This window comes from Megascapheus bottae, chromosome 6 (genome assembly GCF_031878675.1).
Source record: "Megascapheus bottae isolate mThoBot1 chromosome 6, mThoBot2.hap1, whole genome shotgun sequence".
In the NCBI taxonomy this organism is placed as follows: Eukaryota; Metazoa; Chordata; class Mammalia; order Rodentia; family Geomyidae; genus Megascapheus; species Megascapheus bottae.
In genome coordinates this window covers 76,771,057-76,788,122 of record NC_143514.1, presented here as the reverse complement: position 1 = coordinate 76,788,122, position 17,066 = coordinate 76,771,057, and the positions used below count along the sequence as shown (strand labels likewise).

The following is a 17,066-nucleotide window of genomic DNA, read 5'->3' as shown; positions in this document are numbered from 1 at the left end:
AATTAACCACCAGAACATAGGAAGTGGCGCTGTAGCTCAAGTGGTAGAGCACCAGCCTTGAGCTGAAGAGCTGAAGTTGGAGTTAAGGTTAAGCCAAAGATATTCCTGAGCTACGATGCAGATCTTAGCTGGAAATGGCCGGCCATGTTGGCTGCCTGTCTCCACGTTCTTCCATGTCAGGTGTCCACTAAGCATCCTGGCTAGGCTGGGCACTCTGCCAGTGGGCTACCCTACCCCCTGCCCTCATAGAGTGTCTGGTCCAGTCAGCCAGATTGGGCAGGGGATTCCTACTGGCTCCCAAAGCCCACCAATGATGATGCATACAGGCTGTGAGGGGAAGTCATGGTTCCGGTGGTAGAGCATCTGCCTAGCAAGGGCAAGGCCCTGAGTTCAAATCCCTGGACAGCTAAATTTAAAAAAGAAGAAAATCAGCAGGTAAACTGCATTCGGTGCATTTTGTGGAAGATTATATAGCAATCAAAAGGCATTCTCCTACATGGAGAACTTGACAATATATACGTATATACATATATATTCATTTTTTTAAGACTCCGGGCGCTGGTGGCTCATTCCTGTAATCCCAGCCACCCAGGAGGCTGAAATCTTAGGATTGCAGTTCAAAGCCAAGGCCGAGCACAAAAGGTAGCCTTGAGCTGAAGAGCTGAAGGATAGCGCCCAGGCCCAGAGTTGAGGCCCCAGGATCAAAAAAAAAAAAAAAAAAAAAAAAAAAGCCAAGTAAAAGTGTGAGGTCCTGAATTCAAATCCCAATTATCCTCCCACCCAAATGAAACCACAACACAACTCCAGGTGGCAGAGGTGCTGCTGGAAGTTGCTGTCTTCCTCTCTGACGTCCCACTCAGCATGATTGCATGAGGAGGAATGGCCCAGGGAGGCAAAAAGGAGCCGGTGGCTTCCAGGGGCGACAGAGCTAGCTGGCCAAGGGAGATGGCTAAGCTGTACCATCCTAAGAAAATGTCCTAAAATAGAGAGTTGTGCAATTCTGAATGATGTCTTAGGCACCTTGAGGCTGCAGAGCTTATTAGGTGACTCCTGTAGCTTGTGAGTTAGATCCGAGTGGAGCTGTAAAACGTGACTGTGGTTGTCATGGCAAGCATGGTGATGGGTAACAAATGAAAGCGAAGGCTGAGGTAGAATGTCTGCAATCCTAGCTACTTCAGGAAGCTGAAGATCGTGGTTCAAAGCCAGCCTAGGCAGAAACATCCATGAGACTCTTTAATTATGCAGAAAAACTACAAGTGGAATTGTGGCTCGAGTGGTAGAGTACGAAGTTTGAGTAAAAAAAAGCCAGGTAATGGGCAAGGAATGTGGCTTAGTGGTAGAGTGCTTGTCTAGCATGCATGAGGCTGTGGGTTCGATTCCTTGGTGCCACATAAACACAATAAATAAAATTATTTTTTCAAATGCCAAGTAAGAGGGTGAGGCCCAGAACCTAAGTTCCACCTCACCCTTCCTCCACCAAACAAAAGGAAAACCCTGACTAAGGCTGAGCCACCGAGGCCCCAGCATTGTCAGGTGGTGGTGGCTGAGGAGATGGACACAGAGTCCCAGGCTGAAGGGACAAGGGATGATCGATGTGAAAAGCCTGCAGGCCCAGCGTGTCCCAGTCAGGGTGGCAGCCTGTGCACTGTGGAGCCACAGAAAACAGGGCTGCATTCCCTAATGTAGACCAAACCCAGTGTCCTGTGCATGTCCCCTGGATTTGCCTGAAGCAAATGGTGTCTGCACAGAATTCCTCTGGGTCGATATTGCCTGGACATCTGAGTGTGTGTAGAGGCCTGAGGGGGCGAAGGGGGAGGCCTGGGGGGGTCAGGTGGGGGATGGGTCTCCCCTTCTTTGCATCTCAGCATTGGCACAGGTAGGCTCACTGGGTTAGGACTGGCGCCTTTTGTATCTCCATCAAGGACAGAGGTGGCCTCTCTCCATTGACCAGGGCTCTGTGTGTGTGTGTGGGGGGGTGCTCTGGTTAGCCTAGGAGCTTCCTGTCACCCTGGTCTATCCCAAACATCAGCTGTGCCCTTGAAGCAGCCTCTCAAAGTTCTCCCCCTCCCCCAACCCCAGTGGGGTAGCGTGGTGAGGGCCACAGGACTCCATTCCTGACCACTGGCCAAGCCAGAGAGGCTGGTCCCCTGGCTCTGGGCCAGAGTGGGGTTTAGGTCTGGCGCCTCCCTGGGCTGAGTGCCCACCCCCAAATCTGGTTTTCTTTGGGAATGGAGAGGAACCTCAAGCATGGCAGCTGGGTCATTTCCCAGGACCCAGGTCTTCTGTGGGGTTGGCCTTGTCACTTTCCTTTGCTATGCCAGGCAAAGGGACAGAATTAGCTCTGCAGTGTCACTCCCAGGGCCCTCCAGGCAGCCAAAGCATCCCAGAGAGGGACCAGAACTCAGCCTCCTGGGAATCTACCCAAGGCCTTTTCCCCTGGTTCCTCTGGGAAAAGATCCAGGAAAAGATTGAAAGCTCCTGGCCTGGGGGTGGGATGGGGGTGGGAAGAGGCCTGGTCCTGCCAGCGGGAGAAGCCCCCAGGGCTCTGGGAAAGGAGAGGTCTCTCTGTAGCCAAGATGGCAATCTGTGCTCCCCAGGCCCCAGGGAGGGCCGCTGGGCTGTTCCCCAGGGAGCCTGGAGGCATGCCTGGCCCACAGGCCAAATCAAATTTGATGGAAACCCCAGGAGTCGAGCTTGCAGGGCTGAGGGTGAGGCAGAGCTCAGCAGCCTTTGAGTGCAAGCTCTCCATTCCATCCCCAGCAAGGCCAGCGAACATGAGCACAGAAATAAATCTGCTGGCTGCTCAGAGCTGGTCAGAAAAGCCAGGGCTCTGCAGACGGTCTCTTCATCTCTCCCTCCTCACCGAGAGGTGCCAACCCCACTGGACTGATGACAGATTGCGTGACAGGTCCCCACTCTGGGCACACACACAGCCTTCTTGTCCAGGCAGGTCACGGATGTGCAGATACACCTGAAGGAAACTTCTGGAATACATCCCTTGCTTTGGTGATTCACGTCCTCAGGGACAAAAAGGAAGGTGACAGGTGGTTCCTGGTGGGGTGTCTCGCCACTGTCTGGTGATGTAAGCCAGAGGCTTTGCCCATCAGGGAGAGCTGGCTTCAGATTCTGGACCTGGGCCAGCACGGCCCCGCTTGGAGGCTGCATTTGCTCACCTGGACGCATCTGAAAGGAAGCTGTGGGGTAAGGGCAGGCAGCTGGCCCTTCAGAGGTGTCCCCGACATCAGGACCACAGTCCCCAGAGCCACCATGACCCTGCCTTCTTGCAGCTGTTCTAAAGTTTAATACTATGTTGTCCTCCTGCAGCAACATGGCAGGCTTGCTCAATCACGTGGGCGGTGCTGGCCAATCAGGGGAAAGCAGAAGCCATTTGTTCCCAGGCTGTGCCAGACTGGCCAGGTCTACTTCCGCCCTCAGTCTTGGTGCTGGAGCTGCTCTTGTCATAAAGATGGGGGAAGCTGTGGAGATCTGGGGTGGGGTGTCACCTCTTGTGGACACATACCAGTTTTGGGGTCCCTGAAGTCTTTGGGTGGTCATGAATGAGTGGACCATGACTTACCCTAGGCTGACGGCCACCTGAGGGCAGGGGTAGGGGAGGGCTTGGTAACCAGTGGTTAGATCCCTGTGACCCTCCTGTCACCATGGTGTGTCTGACTCATTCCCGAATGCAGGCCTCAGATCTGCAGTCAGGATATCCTTTCTACAACTCCCCAGGAAGTGCCTTGCCTGCTTCCCGCCACTCACCTGAGGCCGAATTGCGCCCCCTCCCCCGATGTCCCCAGCGGCCCAGGCGAGGCTCACTGGGCCTGAAGCCACAGAAGAGCAACAGAAGAAACCCATGGGGAGTCTCTGCCAACGGCCCAGGCTGTGCAAGTTCTGCCACTCTGGCCTCCCCAGCGCCTGCAGCCCACTGGGGTGCTGGGCTGTACCTCCCTGCGCCTCTGGCCCCACTGTGACGCTGCAAGAGACAACTTAAAAGAGGCTTTTGCTGGGCCCTGTGGATGAGCTCAAACTCCTCCAACTTTGAAGCTGTGCTCTTTGACCCGAGCGATTCTCTGCTGCCTGCAGTCAACTTTGCCACCATCATGGGCTCCAAGAAAGGCGGGGTTTGCAAGGAGCGTGTGGGGTGACAGGCACGCTGCCTGCATGCCAGCTGTGCCTTCTTCTTGTCATCCTCATTCAAACAGCCAAAAACTCAAGGGACATCTGTTCCTGTTCTGTTCCAGGAAGAAAGGGAGCAGAATTCTCCAGAACTCCTCCAAGGTCAAAGGCTGATGAGCTCAAGGTCACCCGGTGTCATCTGTGACCTGCAGCTGCTGCAGCTGGGCAGTTCTTCTTCCTCCACTGTCCCAGACTCTCCCTGCTTAACCTGAAGCCAATGTCCGCACCCCAGAAGACCACTCAAGATGTTCCGACAGCTGCACGGAGCAAATAAGTCTCCGCTGTCTGCCGTTCACCAGGTTTCATGTTTTGGATGGCTGGGGGTGAATGGCTGAACCTAACTTGGGGCTCCTGGACTTGGGGCCTCTCTACGCCTCATTTCTCTAAGCCTCAGGATCCTCGTGTCACCTGGCAATTCTAAGCATGGGCTTTTCAGACAGTGCAGGTGGATGGGCTCTGCTCACCCCGAGGGGCCGACACAGGCCCGAGGGGAGCAAACTTTGGGGCTATTTTCAGGGACGCCCCAGGGTATTGGGAAGGAGCCAGGCATCTCCTTCTGCCCCCAGGCCTTGGCTCCAGTCCTGACCTCTGCCCCTAGGCCTCTGCCTGCCCCTCCACCCCTAGCAGCTGGCTGACCGATACTTGCCCAAACGATGGATGAGGTTTTGTGATGGAACTTGCTCTCTCCTGACCGCCCGCTAATGATTTGAACAAAGGAATTTGTAAAAGCCATCTTTCTCTTTTATTTTTCATTCCTGCCGTACGACCAGTTTTGTGCAAGCTGAGAGTGAGAGGGTAGTGGAGGGGAAAGGCAGAACTTTTGGAAGCAGACCCTTCTGGAAACAGTCTATGCACACTGCTGAGGCTGATTAGATTTGATAAGCATTTAACAATAAACTCTACAGAATTAGAAATGTACCAAAGTGTCAAGGTGGCTGCTAGCTGGTTTCTTGTCTCCTCATTGGGAGAAGGAGGCGAACACCCATCAGTCCTGTGCCAAGGTCCTGGGGCCGACCTGGGGAGCTGCCAGATTCTTCCTTGAGCAGTTCCGCTCACCCCCTGCAGAAATGTGCCTACTGACAGGCACATGGGTGAGTGCCCAGATGCCTTGACCCCTTTGCTCCGTGACTCCTTGAGCAAGTCTCTGCTTCCCGTCTCTATGTTCGTCCCTTGAAAGTATTCATGCAGGTGTAGGTTCCTGAAAACCTGTGGATCTCCTCCAGCGCGGCCTGTGGGAGAATGCTGGGGACAGGGGGAGAGGTAAAGATGGGAGGGTGTGGGGGGGCAGCTATACCCAACTCCTTCCATGCCACCACAGCTAGGGGGTAGGGAAAGCTGGCTTTCCAGGGAGCTGATGCCTGCTCACTGGCCAGATCGTGGCCAGATCGTGGCCAGTGAGGCCTCTGGCACGGGAAGACCAGACTCCTGGCTCTGGGAAGAAGCTGTCAGGAAGACTGGGGTCGCTGCAGTGGAGCTGCCACCTATACCGGCCCTCAACACTGAGGGACTGGGATGCGAGCACCTCGACAATCCTCAACACCCCGACCCCCTGGGGTCGTCTCTAGTTCTCCCGCAGACAGTGGTCCACCAAGGGTGGTTTGGGAACTGGTGGGGTATCTGAGATGGCCTCAGGAGTCTCTGAGTTCAGATGGCTTTTATAATAAAACACGACATCACGTGACCTTCGTGCTTCCACTCGTTCTTCACGAGGGATTCACATGGGAATCTGGTTGTCTCCAATGAAACTGGGCCATGGGCATTTGCAAAAATGTAAAACATCATCACTCCTGACTAGTTATTATTATTTTTTATAGAAAATTTAACTGCTGCTGGGCGTGGTGGCTCATGTCTGCAATCCTAGGGACTCAGGAGGCTGAGATTTGAGAATCATGGTTTCAAGCCAGCCCGGGCACTAAAGACCCTGAGACTCATATCTCCAATTAACCACTAAAAAACCAAAAATGGCGCTGTGGCTCAAGGGGTAGGGCGGTAGCCTTGAGCTGAAGAGCTCAGGGACAGCGCCCAGGCCTAGAGTCCAAGGCTTGTGACTGACAAAAAAAGAACATTTAAGAGCTTGTCACATGAACATATAAATGAACTGGGCATGGTGGCACATGCCTGTAATCCCTGCACTTGCCAAGGCTGACATAGGTAGATCATATGTTCAAGGTGAGCCTTGGCTACACAGCAAGATTGTATCTCAGGGAAACAAAAACAAAAGCTGCTAATGAGGAAAACACCCCCATCCTTTCTCCTCCTCCTCCTCCTCCTCCTCCTCCTCCTCCTCCTCCTCCTCCTTCTTTTTCTTCTTCTTCTTTGTACTAGTACTGGAGCTCACACTGTCTCTTAGCTTTCTTTACTCAAGGATGATGCTCTACCTTCCCTTCTGGCTTGTTGTGTATGTGTGGATTAATTGGAGATAAGAGTCTTGTGGGGGCTGGGACTGTGACTTAGAAGCAGAGTGCTCGCCTAGCATGCACAGAAGCCCTGGGTTTGATTCTTGGTACCATATACACAGAAAAAAGCGGTAGAGTGCTAGCCTTGAGAAAGCTCAAGGGCAGTGCTCAGGCCCTGAGTTCAAGTCCCATGACTGGCGAAAAAAAAGTCTCATGGACTTCTGGCTTGGGCTGGCTTCCAATATCAACTTCCTGAGTAGCTAGCTATATTACAGGTGTAAGTTATCATCAGTGCTTGGCCACATTTATATTAATTTAACAGGCTGCTATTGCTATTTATAAATGAACAAAATGAACACATACCATACCCAAACTTTCCCCATCCCAGTTTTTTAAAAATATTATTATTAATTTATTTATTTTTGCCAGTCATTGGGCTTGAACTCAGGACCTGAGCACTGTTCTTGGGGGTTTTTTTTCCCCTCAAGGTGTGCCACTTGAGCCACAGCACCATGCCAGCTTTTTTCTATGTATGTGGTCCAGAGGAATTGAGCCGGGTCTTTGTGCACGCTAGGCAAGCACTCTACCACTAGGCCAGACTCCTGTACCTCCCTACTCCACCCCTCCCCACAGTTTTAATTTCTAACCCAGTGAATAGTGGTATAACTCAGACAAACAAGAGCACTTTTTGGGTTCTTCAGTGATTTCTAAGACTTTCGGGTTCCTGAGACCAAGTTGAAGAACCACTGCCCTATGCTCAAGATAGTATCCTCTCATACCCCTGCCCACAGCAGACCTGACTAATCGAGCCCTACTGACTAATTCACCTGCCCATGGCAGACATGACTAATCGAGCCAATATGCATATTTTCCAGCTGGTCATCTGTTTCCCACCAGGGACCAACAGGGGACGGGGGAAGGTTTGGCTAGAGCCTAGCCTACAAGTTTCTCCCCCAGTCTCATACCTTTTCAAGATAATGAGGATGTTCATTGTCCAGGGGAGCAGGAGGAGGGCCTGATTCAGCTGCACAGCTTCCACTGTCCTCCGGGCCACAGTCTCCGGCTTCAACGGGGGAAAGAGGTTGGGAAACCTGAAGGCAGGCAGACACAGGAGGTCTCCCTTGTAGAGGCCTGCACTCCTGCCAGGGGCCTTGGTGTGGCCCCCACGTCTGGGCCTCTCTGGCCTCTGCTGGGTGAGGGCCTTGATGATGTGAAATTCTCTCTCATCCCAGACCTCCTAGAATTCCCAAGGCCTGCACGTGGGATCTTCCCATCTTTTAGGGGATCCCCAAGGAAATCAAGGAGCTCATCCTCCTGCTCCCCATTTCCAGAGTCCTCCAGGGCCCCCTGCTCATGCTGTGACCTCCTTTTCCCTTCCCTCCACTCAGCACCACTCAGCTCTCTGTCCCTGCCATCTCACGCCTTTTCTCCCATGGCCTCCTACCACTGTCCCAACGGCCTGGCCCACTCCCGATTTAGTGTGTGTGTGCGCGTGCATGCCAATATTGATTGGGGCCTGAACTTAGGACTTGGGCACTAACTAGGGTTTTTATTTATTTATTTATTTATTTATTTTTGGTGCCAGTCCTGGGGCTTGAATTCAAGGCTGGAACTTATTATCCTTGGGCTTTCTCAAGGCTGGGGCTCTACCACTTGCACCACAACACCATTTCTGGCTTTTTCTATGTATGCGGTACTCAGGAACTGAACCTGGGTCTTTGTGCATGCTAGGCAAGCACTCTACTGCTAGGCCAAACTCATGGCCCACCGTCTAGTTTTTTTTGCTCAAGGCTAGCACTCTGCCAGTTGAACCACAGTGCCATTTCTTGTTTTTGTTTTCGGGTGTTTAATTAGAGATAATAGTCGCACAGAGTTTCCTGCCCTGACTGGCTTTTACCTGGGATTCTCAGATCTCAGACTTCTGAGTAGCTAGGATTACAAGGTGTGAACCACCAGTGCCCAGCTGGTGGGTTCCTTGTTAGTGGCTGGTGTCCTCCATCATATCATAAGTCCCACAAGGCCACAGGCCTCATTAATCTTTCTCCCTGTTGAAGCCTCAGCATCTAGCAGTATCCAGCACTTAGCAGATGCTCAACAAATAATGTGCTGAACGACTTCTCACAGCGTGTCCTATTCTTGTCTAGAGGCAAGTGTTCTGCTGGAGATACCTGCCTGGCATTCATTCATTGACTATTGTTTCATTGACTCATTCATTCAAATACAGGAAGCATGTATCCCCTGGGATTTCCAAATGAATGAATGAATGACTAGACAAGCAGACATCAGGGAGGTTGTCATGCCTACACAGAAGCATCTGACTCAACAGCCACAAGGTGGATGTACCCTGAAGGCCAGGCCTGTGCAGAGATATTGTCTCCAATTTCCAGATAAGGAAACTAAGGCTCTAGTGAGGGAGGAAGCGTGAAGCAGGCTGGCTCGAGGGCCAGGCTTTTGTTCTTCCCGTCCTCCTGGGCTTGAAGGCACTGCTGCCTCTGATCTCCATCCCACAAGGGGCTTGGACGCCACGTGTCACCAGGAAGATTAAGGGCAACGAGTCCCCCAGTCTGCTGAGCAGCAGGCGGTCCCAGGCTCCCTCCCTGCACTCCCTCCTATTACAGTACCAATGGCACTTTCTAGAATGCCAGCTGGGCATTTTAGAAGGACTAGTTTTGGGTGTCTGCAGAGAGGGGACTCCATGGAGGCTGGTCTAGACTCCTCAGCCAGCCCTGTTTCTCAGAGCGTGAGGATGCAGCAGATAGACCCAGCTACGAGGAGAAGGGCAGGGGGGGAATCCACCCTGGTGAGACCCTTATGGGACCAGTGAAGCAATCTCAGGTGTCTGCTGGTGGGATTTTTTTCCCCTCATGGCAGATCGGATAGAAAGCAGGCACACAAGGAATGGGCCCAGCTGTGAATTCTGGTGAGCCCAGCTCAGTAAAGCCTGCTCAGCCATGCAGCCTCGGCCTGTAACTGCTTCCTGAGCCTCTGTTTCTGGATTGGTGAGTCAGAGCTCCGAGCTCCCCAGTGCAGCGCGGTGTGGCTGGAACATAATGCACCACCAAATATGTCAGACAAACACTAAGGCCTCCAAGGGAATAGGAAACCAATCGGTGTCTGCTTCCAGCCTGGCTGCAAGAGGTGACAGGACAGAACCTGTGTTCTCTTCTTGTAGGAAACCCCGGAGTTTGGGCCACGCTCTTGGGACTTGCCTTTCCAACCACAGGTAATGGTTATTCAGCATCATGAGTGTAACAACAAGCAGGCAGAACTAGTTGATTCCTGCACAAGCACTCATTCAAACTGGGAAATCCTAGAAATGCCCTTGGATAAATGAGGAAAGCAAGGCACAGAGAAGTCAAGTTACTTGCCCCAAGTCACACAGAACCGGGATTCTACCTCAGGCCATTTGTGCTCAGACACTGAACCAGTAAGGAAGAATGACTTCAGGGAGGGGGAGCTTGAATTTTTGTGGAGGCAGGGTCTTACTGTGTGGCCTAGCGTAGCCTCTAACTTGTGATCCTCCTGCCTCAGCCTCCTGAGTGCTGGAATTACATTTTCAAGTAGAGAGGAAAGATGCCCGAAGACGAAACAGACACACAGAAGTGATGGCTGGGGATGCATCCATCCCTCCGGCTTCCAGAGCACCCAGTTAAACTATAGTTTGCTCAGACCCTTTCTCTCCAGCACACAATTATCGAGCATCTCTTGTATACTTAGATGAAACAAGAAGACACTGAGTTCTCAAGGGGAAAAGGCAAACTCTACCATGGGTCATTAAGTCATAAATACAGTGTCTTCTAAATACAGAATGTGTGATGATGCATTTGCAAACTCTTGGAGAGTTGGTCTTCTAGGAAAGCTAGTAGCACCCAAGTTGGTGAAGCCATTTCCCCCTCCCCCCCACCAGTCCCACAGTACTGGAGTTTGCACTCAGGGCCTTGTGCTTGCACTCTACAGCTGAGTCACACCTCTAGTCCTCACCCCTCGGCCCCAGTTTTGGAGTGCTGCTTCTTTTTGAGTTAAGGTCTTGCTTCCTGCTCAGGTATATACCTGGACTACGATCCTCCTGTTTTTCTCCTCCTACCCCATAGTTGGGATGGCATATGACTTTGCTCTTGAGATGGAGTCTTGTAGGCTTTTTTTTTTTTCCCCCCCAGACTGGCCTGGAATTTCAATCCATTGTTACAAAGCCATTTGCTGAATACTTGGTGTACAGCAAGATGGCTCCATGAACAGATCAGCCAGGAAGGCTGGGGCAGCAACTCAGCAGGCCTGATGTTACCCAGTGACAGGGGAGGTGCCTGGCTTCCAAGCAACGTGCTCCCCTTGCTGACACTGGCCTGCAGGGGCTGGGGCAGGGAAGGATTGGGCCTCTCTGGTGTCTTTACCTTCACCTGTGATAACGTATGCACAATCTAAGGCTCGCAACTTGATTAATGCAAACCAGGAGGGGGAGGGGACTTTCTAAAAGCCCATGGGGCTGGGAGTTTAGCCTAATGGTAGAGTGCTTGCTTAGCATGCACAAAGACCAGGGTTTGAGTCCTCAGTACCACATACATAGAAAAAGCCAGAAGTGGTGCTGTAGCTTAAGTGGTAAGAGTCTAGCCTTGAGAAAGCTGAAGGACAGTACCCAGGCCCTGAGTTCAAGCCCCAGGACTGGAAAAATAAATAAATAAAAGCTCAGAAAGCGTTGGGCACTGGTGGCTCAGGTCTATAACCCTAGCTACTCAGGAGGCTGAGATCTGAGGATCACAGTTCTAAGCCAGCCTAGGCAAGAAAGTCTGAGAGACTCTTATTTCCAATCAACCACCAAAGAGTCTGAGGTGGAGCTGTGGCTCAAGTGGCAGAGTGCTACACAAAGCTCAACGACAGTGCACAGGCCATGATTCAAGCCACAGGACAGACAAGACAGAAAGACAGACATACATCCACAGAGCCCAGAAAGTTCCCTGGGGTTTCCCCCCCCCCCTCATCTCTATCTGTTTCCCTTGGGGCTATCTCCCTGGCCTGTTCCTCGAAGTCTAGGCCAGTCTTGCACCTTCTAGACTTCCACACAGATGGAATCATGCAAAGCGTTGTTTCTCTCACTCACCGCCACGCTCCTGAGTCAGCAGGCGGCCCATGTTTACTACTCTGTTTTCTTTGTGTCTCCATGGAGCATTCCACTGCACGCTCTCAGCCCCGGGCTCTGCACCAGCTAGAGTCAGGACCCTAGCTGCTGGAGGATCCCTGTGCCCGAGGCCAAGGCGGAGGCATGCAGTGGACTGGGTGGACTGGCTCGGGGGAGGTGGCTGACCTGACCCTCATGCCCTGGAACATCTCGGTGCTGGTGTGGAAGGGAAGTACGGTGGTGGCGTTGACGCCCGGACAGTCCAACAGCCCCAGGGTCAGGCTCTCCATGAAGGCAAAAGCGGAGGCCTTGGAGGTGCAGTAGTCGATGGCGCCGGGGATGGCGGAGAGCGCCAGCACGGAACTGAGGCACACGATGTGGCCATTCTGCAGCTCCAGCATGCGCGGCAAGAAGGCCTTGGTGGTCTGAAGGGTGGGGGTGGGGAGGACAGGAGTCAGCCCCGAGCAGACGCAGATTCGAATCCCTCCACCCCCTCTGAGGGCGAGGCCCAGGACTGAAGCTCGGGAAGGCCAGGGCGCTCAGGTCAGCCAGTCCTCGTATCAGCCTCCTTGTCCTTGGACAGCCCTGCTGGCTGGATCCTGGTCCCAGGTCCCCTCGTGCTCGGGGTCTTACCCAAAACTGGCCCAGGGTGTTGATGTGCTGAGACTTGAGGAGGGCGTCGTCGTCGCTGTCCATCAGGCTCTTCCCGTGGACCACGGCGGCATTGTTCACCAGGATGGTGATGTCACCCACCTGGGGGCAGGATGGGGCCCAGGGCCACGGCGGCTGTCAGCCTTGGTGGCACCACCTGGAGGGACACAGCCCAGCTCCACAGCGGGCCATCGTGTGGCCTGAGGAAGCTGCATGGCCTCCTGTGGCCTCTCGTGGCCTCCCCCAGGACATCGGGGGCCCTGGGGACAGCCATGGTGCATGTGCCTGGGACATGGCGGGGTGATGAGAAGTGAGGTGGCTCTTACACAGATCACGAGTCAGGACACTTTAACCAGCCACGCGGCAGGCACTCGCATTCAGAGAGCCCACACTTAAAGACCAGAGTCGGAAGCCAGGCCAGGCAGAAAGTTCATGGGACGCTTCGCTGGAGTTAACCACCAAAAAGTGGGAGGTGGACCTGTGGCTCAGGTGGTAGAGGGCCAGCCTTGAGTAAAAAAGCTTTACATTCAAGTCCCAGGACCCATGTGCACATACATGAACACGAACACACACACACGTGAACACACAGCCATGCACATGAATGCACACACACACACACACACACACACACACGAAGATAATCAAATCCAGTATACTTCCCTGTGGTACTCTCAGCCCACAGAGACGGCTGGAGTTGGGATAAGGATTTTCCCAGGAGGCAACAGGACATCGGCCATTGATGCTCAGAGAGAATCCCCCTGAGGTCTGAATTTCCAAGGGGTGGGGCTAGAGGTGTGGCTCCTGTGGTTTAGCACTTGCCTAGCAAGTGCAAAGTTGAGAATTCAAAACCCCAGTCCTCCCCCCAAACTAAAAATGGTTCAATGTCATTGCTCACTGTTTCCAGGGGGACAATAAAGATTATTATTATTATTACTATTATTATTATTCCTGTTGTGAAGTCATCCCTGGTCCCCATGCAAGTAATCCCCTTCATGGAGAAATGCTCCAGAAGGTGCCCTGGAGAAGCTGTCTACCCTAAGCGTGGAGTCCCTGGGCATCTCCTGATCCTGCCATTCCAGCACCCACCTTCTCCCGGACAGCCTTGGCCGTCTGGTACACCTCCTCTCGGTTGCCCACATCACAGATGAAGTAGTGGCACTCGGTGCCCATCTGCCGAACCTCCTCTGTTGTCTCCTTCAGGCACTTCTCTGTCCGGCCCCAGAGAACAATCTAGAAGGAAAGGATAATAACCCATCAACTGGTGTTTAGGAACCAAGCCAGAGTGACATCTAGTTGCCATCAGAAATTCAGTCATTTAAATTCCTCTAAATTCTTCATAGCACCCAAAATACTGCCCCCCCCCAAAGCAAATGAACACTGTTTGCTAGACGGGACAGCGCCGGCCCCTCTCAAGTAAGTCTTTGTTGTGGAGCTCTCAGGGAATCAAGCACCTGGCAGGGTTCTAAATAAGTCTTGCTCGTGCATTTCTCTGGCTAGAGATCTATCTGCTGGTCCTGCTCCAGTGTTTCCTATAGACTTAGAAGCAATAGTGGAGCATTTTCTGTAAGACATTCCAGAATGTTCTGTCAGGAGGGAGCCCACCTTCTCACCGATGAAGTCTGGAGCTGAGATTCTTCACCTCAGCATCAGGAAGGATGGGGGGGCTGGTGGGGAGGAGAGATGGGAGAAGGACCTGGAAGGAACCACGCCCTCACCTGACGGGTGATCACTGGAGGTAACTTTGGCAGGCACCAAAGGGATGGGCAAATTTATGAATGGATGGCCAATGAAAGCTGAGAAGAGAAGCCTGCCAAGGGTCAGACACTTGTGGGACTAACTGCCCTTACTGTTGGCTCAATCAACACAGAGGGAGGAGAGAGGGACGGAACAGCCCTGAGGACAGAGGCAGAAAGGCAAGGGCCAGATGCTGTTGGGGGTTCAACCAAACAAGAACAAAATGAGCCAGGGGCAGGTAGCTCTTGGCTGATTCTAGCTATTTTGGAGGCTGAGATCTGCAGGATGGAGGTTTGAGGCTAGCTCTGGCAACTGGCCAGCTACAAAAGGAGCTAGAGTTGTGGCTCAGGTGCTAGAACACCAACCAAGTAAGGTATCCAGTGCAAGGCTCTGAGTTCAAAGTCTGGAACTGGTAAAAATAATAATAAAAAAAGGCAAAAACCAATCTCACAAGTTGCACTGAGACAATTCAGATTTAGCTGTGAAATGGCTCACACCGGGATTCTGGTGTTGTGTGATAGATTGAAGGTTGCCCCTGCATCTTTGTGTGTGTGTGTGTGTGTGTGTGTGTGTGTGTGTGTGTGTGTGTGTGAGAGAGAGAGAGAGAGAGAGAGAGAGAGAGAGAGAGAGAGAGAGAGAGAGAGAGAGATAAGGACTGCAATCCTCCTATTTTAGGATGACAGTAGCCTGCCAAATATACCCAACTATCCACTGAGGTTTCCTAAACTGCTCTGCCTGGTCTGTGCTCAGATTTTCCCATCCCTAGCGAGAATCTCAGCGTGAGCTGCTGGCACCTGGCTTGGATTTGAAGGATATTATATATATATAAAATCTCACACAATTCAAGTTCCCAGGGAGCAGAGCCATCAAAAAGAAGGGCAATTTAGACAACAGGAATGTTTCCAGAAAAAAAAAATATATATCCATCCTGGGGCTTGAACTCAGGGCCTGAGCACTGTCCTTGAGCTTTCTGAAGGCTCTACCACTTGAGCCACAGCACCACTTCCGGCTCTTTCTATACACGTGGTACCGAGGAATCAAACCCGGGTCTTTGTGCATGCTAGGCAAGCAGTCTACCACTAGGCCATGCTTCTGGCCCTAAATTAGTTTTTTTTTTTACTTCAAAAAAAACTTTAAAAAAGAAAATCAGAATGTTCTCTTGACCCCTAGAACTGGCTTGAGTGCCTCCACTCTGTCTGACTATGTTGTTTATTTGAAGTCCTGGAAACCAGGAAAGGTTTTTTACAAAGGAGGGGCCTACACTTGTCCCATGATCACAAACATAAGGCAGAAAGACTACAATCAGACAGGCTTTAGGGGACACACTATTGATGGTTGAACTAAAACACTTGGATGGGTTTATCTAGGACAGTGTAAGGGGGCTCAGATGAGGAAGAAGAAGAGGAGGAAGAGAAGGAGGAGGAGGAGGAGAAAGAGGAAGAGGAGGAGGAAGAGGAGGAGGAGGAGGAGGAGGAGGAAGAAGAAGAAGAAGAAGAAGAAGAAGAAGAAGAAGAAGAAGAAGAAGAGGAGGAGGAGGAGGAGGTGGTGGAGGAGGAGGAGGAGGAAGAGGTGGAGGAGGAGGAGGAGGAAGAAGAAGAAGAAGAAAAAGAAGAAGAAGAAGAAGAAGAAGAAGAAGAAGAAGAAGAAGAAGTAGTTATTTCTCCAAGAATGCAATTTGATATAAGTACACTAAACTCTCCCAAACCCCATCTCTGGCCCACAGTCACTAACATTCAAATTTCACTTTATTCTCCCATATTACTTCATCCATCCATCCATCCATCCATTTACCCACCATCCTTTATCCAACCATCCACTCCTCTACCCACCCATTTCTGAGTAAACTAGCCTGAGATGCAGGGAATCTCATCCCCTGACTCTTGTTAAGGCGGACCTTTGGGGGTCATAGGAAGTTGTGGTCAAATCAAAAGAGGGAAGCCCAAGGCGGAGGGGAAATTTGGGAAGGTAAGGTGCAGCTGGCGGGAGGACCATAATGCCCTCTTGGAGTCTGGATAACGCCTTTCACTCCAGAACCTGAGGCTGTCACAGCACAAGCAGGCGGGCATGGGATGCCATCCAAAGGGGGCTGGGAAGAAAGAACTCTTGTTGGTTCTTGTGAAGGATGGAGAGGCTGGGGGCTTTGGGTCTGCCCAGAAAGCTGTAGGCAGGGAAGGGGGAAGATGGCCCCATTGGCAGAGTTGTGCCAGAGGAAATGGAGGCACGTGGCCCATCCTCCCTTGTGGACAGGCGAGGGCTTCACCCTGAAGTTCTGGGGCTCTTTAGAGAGGCTCTGGGACTGGCTCCACGTCTCCCTGGCACCATCGCAGCCTTTCTGCCCACTCCCCACTCCTGCCCAGGCTGGGAGGCCCCTGGGAGTCGAGTGGTGTCATGGTCCCTTCAGCATCCTGGAGCTGTGTGTGTTGAGGGAAAAGCGTCTCTGGGCTGAGGATTTCCAGCGGGGTCTACATAGGCCAAGAGTCAGGGAGGTGCAGTGTGCCCCACAGTACAGTCCTGGGCTGGCGACGGGGGGCTGGCAGGGGGGCCAGGGGACAGGGCCTTAGTGTCAGGCAGAAGGAAGTCTCAGGATGGTGCACACAGGCCTGGCTGTGTCTGTTTTGTTTTTTTCTTTTCTTTTTGATGTTGTACCTGAGCTGTTCCATTCAAGCTCTATTGCTTGAGCCACAGCTCTACTTCTTTTTATTTTTTTGGAGGTTCATTGGAGAGAAGAATCTCACAGGCTTCCTTGCCTGGGTTGGCTTTGAATAGGGTGCTCTGATGTCAGCTAGGATGACAGGCACGAGCCACAGGTAGCCAATTTGTCTGTCTGTTTCCATAGTGTGAGTGTGTTTCTGTGAAGGTGTGCAAGTCCCTGTGTTTCTCGGAGTGGATCTGTGTCTGTGAGTCTGGGTGTGCTTGTCTGTGTCTCTGGTGGGCTGTTTCACAGGCCCTGGAACACTGGTGGGACATGCTGTTTCTGTGGTGATGGATGGCACGGA

At 52.2% G+C, this 17,066-nt stretch overlaps 1 protein-coding gene across 2 annotated transcripts in view; it reads right to left on the bottom strand.

Moving 5' to 3' along the window:
• Positions 1-4,898: 4,898 nt before the first annotated feature.
• Positions 4,899-17,066, bottom strand: part of Dhrs3 (dehydrogenase/reductase 3) — a 28,327-nt gene continuing 16,159 nt past the window's right edge. The window contains exons 2-6 of one of the 2 annotated variants that reach the window (XM_090335785.1): positions 13,423-13,566; positions 12,319-12,438; positions 11,872-12,110; positions 7,541-7,666; positions 4,899-5,421 (exon numbers count right to left, since the gene is read on the bottom strand). In XM_090335785.1, the coding sequence (XP_090191911.1) occupies positions 5,337-5,421; positions 7,541-7,666; positions 11,872-12,110; positions 12,319-12,438; positions 13,423-13,566 (714 nt within the window). In that variant the 3' untranslated portion in view covers positions 4,899-5,336. The remainder of the gene's footprint in view (positions 5,422-7,540; positions 7,667-11,871; positions 12,111-12,318; positions 12,439-13,422; positions 13,567-17,066) is intronic. The other variant, XR_016536011.1, reaches the window with a different exon arrangement.